Source organism: Rhagoletis zephyria, unplaced genomic scaffold (genome assembly GCF_001687245.7).
Source record: "Rhagoletis zephyria isolate East Lansing unplaced genomic scaffold, Rhagoletis_zephyria_1.1 Rzeph_scaffold_00148, whole genome shotgun sequence".
NCBI lineage: Eukaryota > Metazoa > Arthropoda > Insecta > Diptera > Tephritidae > Rhagoletis > Rhagoletis zephyria.
In genome coordinates this window covers 131,338-142,167 of record NW_016157232.1, presented here as the reverse complement: position 1 = coordinate 142,167, position 10,830 = coordinate 131,338, and the positions used below count along the sequence as shown (strand labels likewise).

The 10,830-nt window shown below is 34.8% G+C and overlaps 2 protein-coding genes across 7 annotated transcripts in view; one reads left to right on the top strand and one right to left on the bottom strand.

Moving 5' to 3' along the window:
- Positions 1-10,830, top strand: part of LOC108382557 (synaptic vesicle 2-related protein) — a 281,392-nt gene that overhangs the window by 190,115 nt on the left and 80,447 nt on the right. The window lies entirely within an intron of this gene.
- Not11 (CCR4-NOT transcription complex subunit 11) overlaps positions 5,761-10,830 on the bottom strand; it is a 131,544-nt gene continuing 126,474 nt past the window's right edge. For 4 of the 6 annotated variants that reach the window (XM_017638973.1, XM_017638965.1, XM_017638985.1 and 1 more), the window contains one exon: positions 5,771-5,962. In XM_017638973.1, coding sequence (XP_017494462.1) covers positions 5,792-5,962 — 171 coding nt within the window. In that variant the 3' untranslated portion in view covers positions 5,771-5,791. Of the gene's footprint in view, positions 5,963-10,830 lie in introns of all 6 variants that reach the window. The other 2 variants (XM_017638992.1, XM_017638957.1) reach the window with 1 other exon arrangement.

The following is a 10,830-nucleotide window of genomic DNA, read 5'->3' as shown; positions in this document are numbered from 1 at the left end:
ATTCCATACTCATAGAGAAGAATTTGTGTTATTCGAAAAGGGGACATGGTTCCTGATGTACAAATTTACTGTTTTATACTGCTTATCTCTAGAGGCGTTCATCGTAGAGTACTGGGACTTGGTACTGGGGTATGTAAAAGCAATTCTAAATTCATGGAAGAAGATTAGGGTTATAAGAAAAAGGGGCGTGGCACTTCCAGTAAAAATTTACTTTTTCTTGCCACATATCCCTGGAAGTGCTTGTGGAAGACAGAATAAATTTCATTAAATGGAAAAGGGAGAGCCGCGTTCGACGTTATAATCTAAAGCCCTCTTGAGGCATTTGCTACAGTAATGAGAAGTGGTATTTTATCAAGGCCAGGTTACTAACTTTGAGTTGGAAGTATTAGAACTCGCCGTGGCACCTCGTATTAATTAAATTAAACATTTCTAACAGGTGTCAACTCTTAAAAAAGTAGCCTTCTTTCTAACCTAGGTCATAAGCTATCTGTGTGCAAAATTTCATACAAATCCGTTAAGTCGTATCCGCGTATAAATATAATTAAACTTTTTTAACAGGTGGTAACTCTTCCAAAAAATTAGCCTATTTTCCACTGTAGGTCATAAGCTATCTCCTTGCAAAATTTCAGGCAAATCCATTCAGTCGTTTCCACGTATTAATTTAATGAATCTTTTTTAACAGGTGGCAACTCTTAAGAACAGTAGCCTATTTTCCAATCTAGGTCATAAGCTATCTGTGTGCAAATTTTCATTCAAATCCATTCAGTCGTTTCCGCATATTAAATAAATTAAACTTTTTTAACAGGTGGCAACTCTTAAGAAAATAGCCTATTAACCAATCTGGCCCATAAGCTATCTGCGAACCAAATTTCATGCACATCCGCTCAGTCGTTTCCGCGTGATGATTTCCCAAACATCCAAACATACAAACTTTCACATTTATAATATTAATAATAATAATAATTAATAAGATGTAAACAAAAACGCCTGGACTTCCACTTTGAAAACGTCGCGCAATATCCCTTTTGGTTGCCATTATGTGAGCCAATTTTTCGTATTGCCCGTATTACCGCTCGCGAAAACAAAGAAATCGAGAGATTTCATTTATGATGACAATCATGCACATTATGTTGCACTTAATTTTTTTATAAAATTTTAATATTTAAACCCACGAAAATAACAATCGAAACGTTCTCCGTCAACAAATTTGCAACTTAGAAAATCGTATCTACGATCGAAATGTAGAATAGGTACAATCGTAAATTTCGAAGATTGATCGAAACGAAACGGAACGCAGAATACCAAAGTTGCCAAACGGAGAAAATTTCGATTCGAGTCGAAATGCAGAATAGGGCTGAATAATAGCTTAGCGTTTACATAATACGCTAGTATTTGGCCGAGCTACTCCTCCGATTTGCGGTGCGGGACTTGATGTTTTCATACAAAGGGGAGAAACGTACAGTTCTACGCCTACTTAGTGGTGGCAAACTATCGATGGTATTATCGATACTACCGATGGTTTTGGTATTTTTCACTATCGATAGTTTTTCAAAACTATCGGGAATTTTCACTATCGAAAATTTTCCAAAGTTAAGACACAAAAATGATGAATGTGCATTGTATAAAGCGGCAATACTTTTATATAAAAGAATATATAGCAACTATGTTGGCCTAACGTTTTCAGTAGAAAAAAATATCATAACTGTTTCTTAAATAAAAACAATTGGCTTTAGAAATCAAAATACGTACTATGTTTAGTTTTTTAAATCATACATTCATTATTAAGGTAGGTCCTTATGGTCTGTAAAAAACTATATTTAACGCAATGGGGGCCTATTCATAGTCAAAATTAAGGTGGTACTTAAAGTTAGTTGTACCTTGTTGACATAATTTGGATGAGTTATCTGTCCATAAAGTTACAACCAACTTTAAGTACAAACTTAATTTTGACAATGAATACACCCCAATTAGATTTTTATATTTTTCAAAATAGGCGGTTATCGCAGACTATCGATAGTTAAAACAAAAAAATATCACCCACTAACGATAGTCGCGACTATCTATAGTTTGCCTAGGGTTCGAAATTTGAGACTTTGGTATCGATACTGAGTACTCATTCTGGCATCGAGCTCAAGGTATCGATACTCTAAAAGTATCAGGGAAAAAGTATCGATACTACTCAGTATCGGACTCATTAAAATACGTTTTTTGGGATACTAAAATTATTTTATTCTTCAATCGTATATCTAGTTATTTCCTGAAATTAAAACAATAAAAATTTAAAATATTTGATTTTTATTTCATTACAGAACTTACTTTCACGTTAGAAGTAATTTTAACCTTAAATGTACATACACACATATTTTATAATTTTATTAAGAATTTTTGTAAACTTTTCAGGTATGCATTTTTGTAGCCTATTCAATTTTAGTAAACAATGTGCAAGCTTGAATTAAGATTTGACGGTAGTAGGCTACAAGTAAAGTTGAATAGGTTACAAAACTGCGTACCCAAAAAGTATCTAAAAATTCTGAATTTTCGGGAACTTTGCGTAAAGTTGTAAGGCCTTATTCATAAAAAATAAAAAAGGCTTATAAACTGAAAAATATATGAAAATGTCATTTTATTAGCTCTTTAGACCTACTTTATTTTTCATGAATAAGGCCATTAAACTTTAACTTATTTGGTTTATGTTATGCAACAGACTATAAAAGATTTCAGTTTATCTTAAGTGATGGACAAAATTGAATGATAATAATCCATATAAGCAAACAAAATTGGGTTGCCAATGGAAGAAAAAATTTAAAAAGTGTGTTTTTTAAAAAGTATTCGATACTACGAGTACTTTGCAAAGTATCGAGTAAAATCACCAAATAAGGTATCGAGTATTAAAGTACTCATTTTTATACCCTCAGAAGCTGGTTTTCATGGCAGGAGGTTTGAATTGTCTGCTAGGGGCGTCCGCTATTTAAAAAAAAAAATTTATTTGTTTTAAGTTGGTCGGCACCCGAGCACATATATGATCAACTAGCTTATACCCGCGGGTTTCACCCCGCGCTTTTATACAAATAGGAAAAATAATTTAATGATGTTAGATTTATTTCTGTGCCCATTTCGTTATAGCTCGTTATTTTCTAAGCGAGTTAAGGTAATTAGGCCGTTTAAAACTATGAAATTATAAAATCTCCTCTCTACTCCCTCTAAGTTTACCTTAAAAGGTTTCCAGGTATACGACGCGTGAACGTGAAACCTTCTTCGTGGTGCCACGGCGAGTTCTAATATTTCCAACTCAAATTTAGTAACCTGGCCTTGATAAAATACCACTTCTCATTACTGTAGCAAATGCCTCAAGAGAGCTTTAGATTATAACGTCGAACCCTGCTCTCCCTTTTCCATTTAATGAAATTTATTCTGGCTTCCACAAGCACTTCCAGGGATATGTGGCAAGAAAAAGTAAATTTTTACTGGAAGTGCCACGCCCCTTTTTCTTATAACCCCAATCTTCTTCCATGAATTTAGAATTGCTTTTACATACCCCAGTACCAAGTCCCAGTACTCTACCATGAACACCTCTAGAGATAAGCAGTATAAAACAGTAAATTTGTACGGCAGGAACCATGTCCCCTTTTCGAATAACACAAATTCTTCTCTATGAGTATGGAATTAATTTTGTATACACATCTCGATGCCAAGTTCCAGTCCTCTGCAATAAACACCTCCAGCATAGAAAAATCAATTTGCATGGGAGTTGCCACACCACCTTTTCCAATAACTCTCATTTTTCTCCATGAGTATGGTATTAGTTTCACATACATACATGTATACATATGTATTTCCATACCAAGCTTGAGTGCTTTACCCCAAACATTTGAAGAGATATGCAATATGAAACTTTCAGCCAGTATGGGAGGTGCTACGGCAATTTTTCCAAAAACGTCCATTTTTCTCCGTGAATATGAAAATGATTTTACACAGTGTTGGCAAACTGTTAATCTGATTAACGATTAGAAATTAAGGATTAAAATGTTAATCGCGTTTGACGATTAAAATTAATTAGTCGTAATCAGCTGTACGATTAATGACAACATTTTTTTAATCGTTAATCGCTGGCTGCGATTACGTTTAATTAATTTAAAACATTAATCGTTAATCCAATTAAATATAAAATCTGATTAATTTGTCTAGTTTGTCCGAGTTTGAAACCAAACACCAGTTATAGTAATTATTTTGTGTTTTACGCTTATAAAAAGCACGTAATATAAAAAAATAATTATTATTGTTATTAGTAATACATAAACTGGGAACTTTTACAAACCTAGTTTGTAAAACGTTTGTTGGTATACATATATCTTAATAAAAATGCACACCAAATTGCTTAGATTGATGAGGAAGCCCGACTTAGCCATACCGATTAACTTGCTTTGTGTGCACAGGAAAATTCCAGCATAACTTAATTAATCACCAAACCTACTTGATCAAATTAAGAGTTAATGATTAAAAATTAATTTTTTATATCGCGGTTACGGTTAACTGTTTCAGTCGATTAAAATTAATCATGATTAACTGTAATCAGATTGAATTTAATCGAATTAACTAACTAATTAAAACATCAATCGATTAATGCCAACATTGATTTCACATGCATATCACTATACCAAGTTTCAGTTCTCTCCCACAAATGCTTCCAGAGATATGTATGTAATATGAAAATTCCAATTTGTATGGGAGGGGCCTTGAGCTATCGGACTTACTTTCAGTCTATTACCATCCTTCCGAAATCCGTAGTAAGTGTACTAAAACCGGTTAAGGAAGTAGCCTATTTTTCAGTCCAGGTCATAAACCATCTTTGAGCAAAATTTCTTTTTCAAACACGTGGCAATTCTGAAAAAAGTAGCCTATTTTCCAGTCTAGGTCATAAGCTATCTGCGTGCGAACTTTCATGCAAATCAGTTCGGTCATTTCCACATATTAATTTAATTAAACATTTCTAACAGGTGTCAACTCTTAAAAAAGTAGCCTATTTTCCAGTCTAGGTCATAAGCTATCTGTGTGCAAATTTTCATTCAAATCCATTCAGTCGTTCCCGCATATTAAATAAATTAAACTTTTTTAACAGGTGGTAACTCTTCCAAAAAATTAGCCTATTTTCCACTGTAGGTCATAAGCTATCTGCTTGCAAAATTTGAGGCAAATCCATTCAGTCGTTTCCAGGTATTAATTTAATGAATCTTTTTTAACAGGTGGCAACTCTTAAGAACAGTAGCCTATTTTCCGATCTAGGTCATAAGCTATCTGTGTGCAAATTTTCATTCAAATCCATTCAGTCGTTCCCGCATATTAAATAAATTAAACTTTTTTAACAGGTGGCAACTCTTCCAAAAATTAGCCTATTTTCTACTGTAGGTCATAAGCTATCTGCTTGCAAAATTTGAGGCAAATCCATTCAGTCGTTTCCAGGTATTAATTTAATGAATCTTTTTTAACAGGTGGCAACTCTTAAGAACAGTAGCCTATTTTCCGATCTAGGTCATAAGCTATCTGTGTGCAAATTTTCATTCAAATCCATTCAGTCGTTCCCGCATATTAAATAAATTAAACTTTTTTAACAGGTGGCAACTCTTACGAAAATAGCCTATTAACCAATCTGGCCCATAAGCTATCTGCGTACCAAATTTCATGCACATCCGCTCAGTCGTTTCCGCGTGATGATTTCCCAAACATCCAAACATACAAACTGTCACATTTATAATATTAGTAAGATTATTTTTAAGTCAATAACAATTATTTATTCTCATTTCGGTGATATGCTCTCGCTTTTATTTGTAGAATATGATAAACTTCCGGAGTTGGCATTAGACCCATGATCACCGAGCTCCAAGTTCTTCAAAAGGCGATATAAGCCTACAGCCTCTTTTATACGACTGAAGCCGACACAGAAAGCTTCGATTTCAATAAGTAATTCCTGCAAGACAGAAAGAAAGTGTAGATGAAATATAACATTTTGTGAGTTTGAATTAATTAATTCAGATATATGAATATAGGGAAATGACCCGGTCAACCAGTTTAATTTCAGGGTCGATCATATTAGTAACAAAAATTTAACACGTTTTGATTGGTTTCTTCATAGATATAATATGTCAAATAGCCACACGCATTATTTTGGTTTTCAAACGAAAGTGTACATATGCATAATTTCAGTATTTCCACATATGCATTACATATTTCGGTTTTCAACCGAAACTGTGCATGTATGCATTACTTCGTTTTTCATATGCATTATTTCGGCTTTCAAACGAAAGACGATTTTAGTATATAAATAAAACGTAGTTCAGTCTCAAAACACTCTATCAATTTTTCGTTTGAGCGTGGTATTAAAAAAACAAAATTACATATTTTTTCAAACTGTGGAAACGTACCACTATTTAAAGACTTTATCCGCATTTTCTCATGGCTTAAATTACTTTTTTTCAACTGCGCAAAAACTTTGAAAGACTAAGGATTTGCCAAAAAGAGTATCTAACTCGATGTCTTGTATGCAAAACTCTCAGTAAATTTAGAAAAACGAATTGTAAGTTGAAGGCAAAGCCATTCAATTATTCAAATTTATTGTTATTAAACTGAAAGTTATTTTCGAGATAACTAACAACACTCGACAAAAACGTCAGCCCTTTTTTTAAATAAATTATACTCCATGATATTATCGCAACTGGTACGTAATGACCCTGTGATATGCCCATAAAACAATTGCTCTTTTGTATAAATTTTTTGCGCATACCAAACCTTATCTGAATATGTCAACTATAATTAAATTATTTTCGTCTTAATTTTTACAATAAATTTTAAGGAAGTTCCAACGTTATGTAAAAACATTAAGTAAATCGTAAAGTACTTTGTTTGTGTAAAATATTATTACACAAACAAAATACATGAGGAAAAATTACCAATTACCGAGTTACCGTGTACCAAGCTCGGTGGAAAGAACCCTTTTACAAATTTGTATGCTCAGAATTGAAAATTCAGCACAATTCAGTGCAAATTTAAAAAAATCAGGACATAAGCGTACTGATTGAAGAAATACTGTACTGTTGAAGAAATCGCTTTCTTAAGTTGTGTATACGTATAAATTGATATGGCAGCAATGTTGTACTATAACAAGTTTCTTGTGTACATTTTATACATAATTTCATTTTTCGCGCCTGTCCTGCCTTCTGTTCCTTTTTGGCTCGGGTATGGACTTCCGGCTCTAAGATTTAGCGATCACAAAAACTGAATTTCAAGATCCGCGTTTTATTCATTCAAAAATCGCAAAAGGCTATGGACCCAGTTTGCCACGGCCAAAACTTTGTGCTCTTCTGACATCGCGTATAGAGGAAATTTCCCAAAAAGCGCATAGCACGTTGAACGCCGATTCAGCAATTGTGGAAACCGCGGAGTTTTGTGGATCTATTAAAATTATAGAACTTGGTACAACATTAAATATTGCTGAGCCAGAAGCAAAGGTAACCATGTCAGAATCCAAGACGTATCCGATTTACCGCTTCAATGGACAAAACTACCAGCTGTGGCGCCGCCAAATGGAAATTTATATGGCGGAAAACTAATTAAAGAAACACATATTGGGCACTGAAGCCAGACCTACGTCAAACGCGTTGGTATAGGATGAGAAAGATGCCGAGTCTCAGGCATTTATAATGAGGGGAATTGAGTTAGACCAATTGAAGTATTTGACCGACTGCGGAACGGCAGCGCAAATGTGGTCTAGACTTCAAGCTGTTTACTTTGAAAAAAGCGATCAATCAGCCCAAGTCCTGTTTGAAAAGTTTATTAATTGCAAGATGGGAGGAGAGGAGATCATGATCGAATACATCGCAACAGTAAAGTCGCTTGCAGAACGTTAAGAGAAACTAATCTTGAGCAGAAAGAGCCGATGATAATAGCAAAAATTTTAAGTAGTCTTCCAGCGAAATATTATCATGTTCGCACTGCCTGCTATGCCGTTCCAAACGATGCGCAAAAGGTTGAAAAATTAACTGAGCATCTAATTAATGAGGAGGCACTCATCAATTTACGCGTAGATGACACGCACAATGGTGTACAAATCAGCCTACGTGGCAAAATCAATTAAAGGCAACCATACCTTCACAAAGCGTAAAGGAAAATGCAACTACTGTCAAAAAGATGGTCATTGGGCCAGAGAATGTCGTAAAAAGCAAAAGGACCAATAAGTCAAGCGTGAACGCAATGGACATCCATTAGCTCTACGAAGGGAGCCTAACGTCAAAAGGCCGAAATCAGCTGATGCTGATAATTCACATTTGTTTATTTTGCACAAATCGACTGAATCGCAAAGCAAAAACCTGAATGTATTATACGCCGATTCTGGAGCTACGGACCACATATCTTTCCAGAGGGAGCTAATCTTTAACTATTCTGAGTTACCGGATAAAGTATTCTATGAGCGAGTTGGAGATGGAGGCAAACTGAAAGTGGTTGGGAAAGGCGACTTACAGGTAAACGTTTCTGTTGGATTCCAAACTGCATACACAATAAGTGACGTATTGATCCTGATTTTATTTCAATATCAAAAGCGACGAAATCGAAGGAGGTCAAGTTTGAAAAGGGCACAGGGCGAGTGTTATTCATGAAGCAAAATAAAGCAGTTGTCGAGGGCAATAAAGAAAGTGGATTATATAAAATAAATTTGACGCCAATAGCAGCTAACTACGCAAGTATTAATGTACTTTGTTCTGAGGCAATCAAACCTTGGCACGAATGTTTGGGACATGTAAATTTTAAAACACTTCAAGAAATGAGTATTAAAAGCATAGTTTCAGACTTAAAAATTGCAGATACCTCAGGCGAAATACCATTTTGTAAAGGTTGCACTCATGGCAAACAACATCGTCAATCATTTCTGAAGACTGGCACAAATAGTGCAAAATTACCTGGGCAGACCTTCCATGTGGACCTGTGTGGGAAAATAAGCGCACCAGCCACTGGGGGCGCAAACCATTTTATGCTTTTAAATGACGACCACTCCAGAAAAAGTAAAACTGAAGTGCTTTAAAAGCTGATGAACTTCGTGGCTGAAGTGCAAGCGGATGGTCATAAAATAAAAGGATTACGCTCAGACGCAGGGTGTGAGTTTTGCAACGATGATGTGCGCAAATTTCTATTGCAACAAAGTATCAAGCATGAAGTAAGTACACCTAGAGCACCAGAACAGAATGGGTTCATAGAACGGCAAAATCGAACAGTGGTTGAATGCACGAAAGCCCTGCTGCATGAAAGGGAGTTGCCTCTGTATTTATGGGCATAAGCGACTGAAGTTTTAGATGGCATCACCCGTTATGAAAAATGGTTCGGTAAGAGACCATCGGTCAAGCATTTAGGAATATTCGGCTCTGATGCATACGTTTTCGTATCTAAAGGGCAGCGCACAAAATGGGAGAAAAACGCAATGAGTACAGTGAATCAGTGCAAAGTGGGGTTGAGGATAAAGCAGTAGTAAGCAATGACGAAGAAATGCAATCTCCATCAGCGAATGATTGTACGAGGAAACAGAAAAAGAAATACGAAAATTACAGAGAGGCGTACGAAACGAGGAGTGCAACTAAGCAAAAGGAGAGTGCTGGTGAGCAGCGTTAGAACTTCACTATGATCGTAGTAGATTTGCTACGATTTTTGATGAGAATTACAAATATACTAGCTACTCCGCTTTACCTACGATCTACTACGGATTTCTTTCCCAAATAATAAAGAGCACTTATTTCAATATCTGAACTCAAAAAAATGGTTTTAGGGCTATTTTTTCAAGTAGCTTTTAAAATTTATGTGGCCTTCAAATACATTTTTGGCTAAAAATACTACACTTTATTTTTTAAATTGAAGAGGTCAAAGATTGATTTGCTTTCAATTACAATGTACGTATATAATAAATTTTAACTTCTGAACTTTTCCAAAAAAGCGATTTATAAGGCCATGAATCGTAATAATGAAATGGTATTCAAATGCTAATTTTTTTTAATTATTGGTTTTTGATTTTCATTGGTGCTTCATTTGTTCAAGGACTCCCTGAAATTATCCTATTTAAAAAAAAAATGAAGCTACGTTCACGAAAAAAAACAAAACCTTAGAGTGTTATATAAGAAATATGGAACATTTTTACGTTGCATTTCCTTTATAGATGCTAAATAGTATAATTGCAGGACACGATTAAAAGCTATTGTTATACATTATTTAATTTTTTTAACTAAAAAAGGCAAATTATGACGAGCCAATATACATAAAAAATATATACTACGGAATTTTATTTTTCTGCTACGCTTTTTCACTTCATTTGCTTCGATTTAGGCTTGCGGTGGTTCTAACCCTCCTGGTGAGCAACAAATCGAAGCTGAAGTTCACACAGTGCAGTTTGAACATAGTTGCCAACTTGGTGCTTTAAGCACTAGATTTAGTGCTTTTTGAAAATTAAAACGCCAAAAAAATACTTAGTGCCTAGTGCCTTTTCTGGTGCTTTTTTGAACTAATATTACTCCAAGATAGTTAAAACCTGAAATAATTTGAAATATTATATGCTGTGATGTCTCATGAAGATGCGGAATTTACAAGAATATACAAATTCAAATGCACTAAAATACAACCATGATTGATAAAAGCTGACACCCCTATTGCGAATGTCGACTGGCAGTAGATAAACGACTATTAAGCGATTATCGATTATCGATGCTATTGCGAGTGTCGCTTAGTCGCTCAATTAGCGACTGTGAATACTTTTTAATCGCTCATCCTTCTATTGCTGTTTTTTAGTCGTTGGAGTTTGCGTTT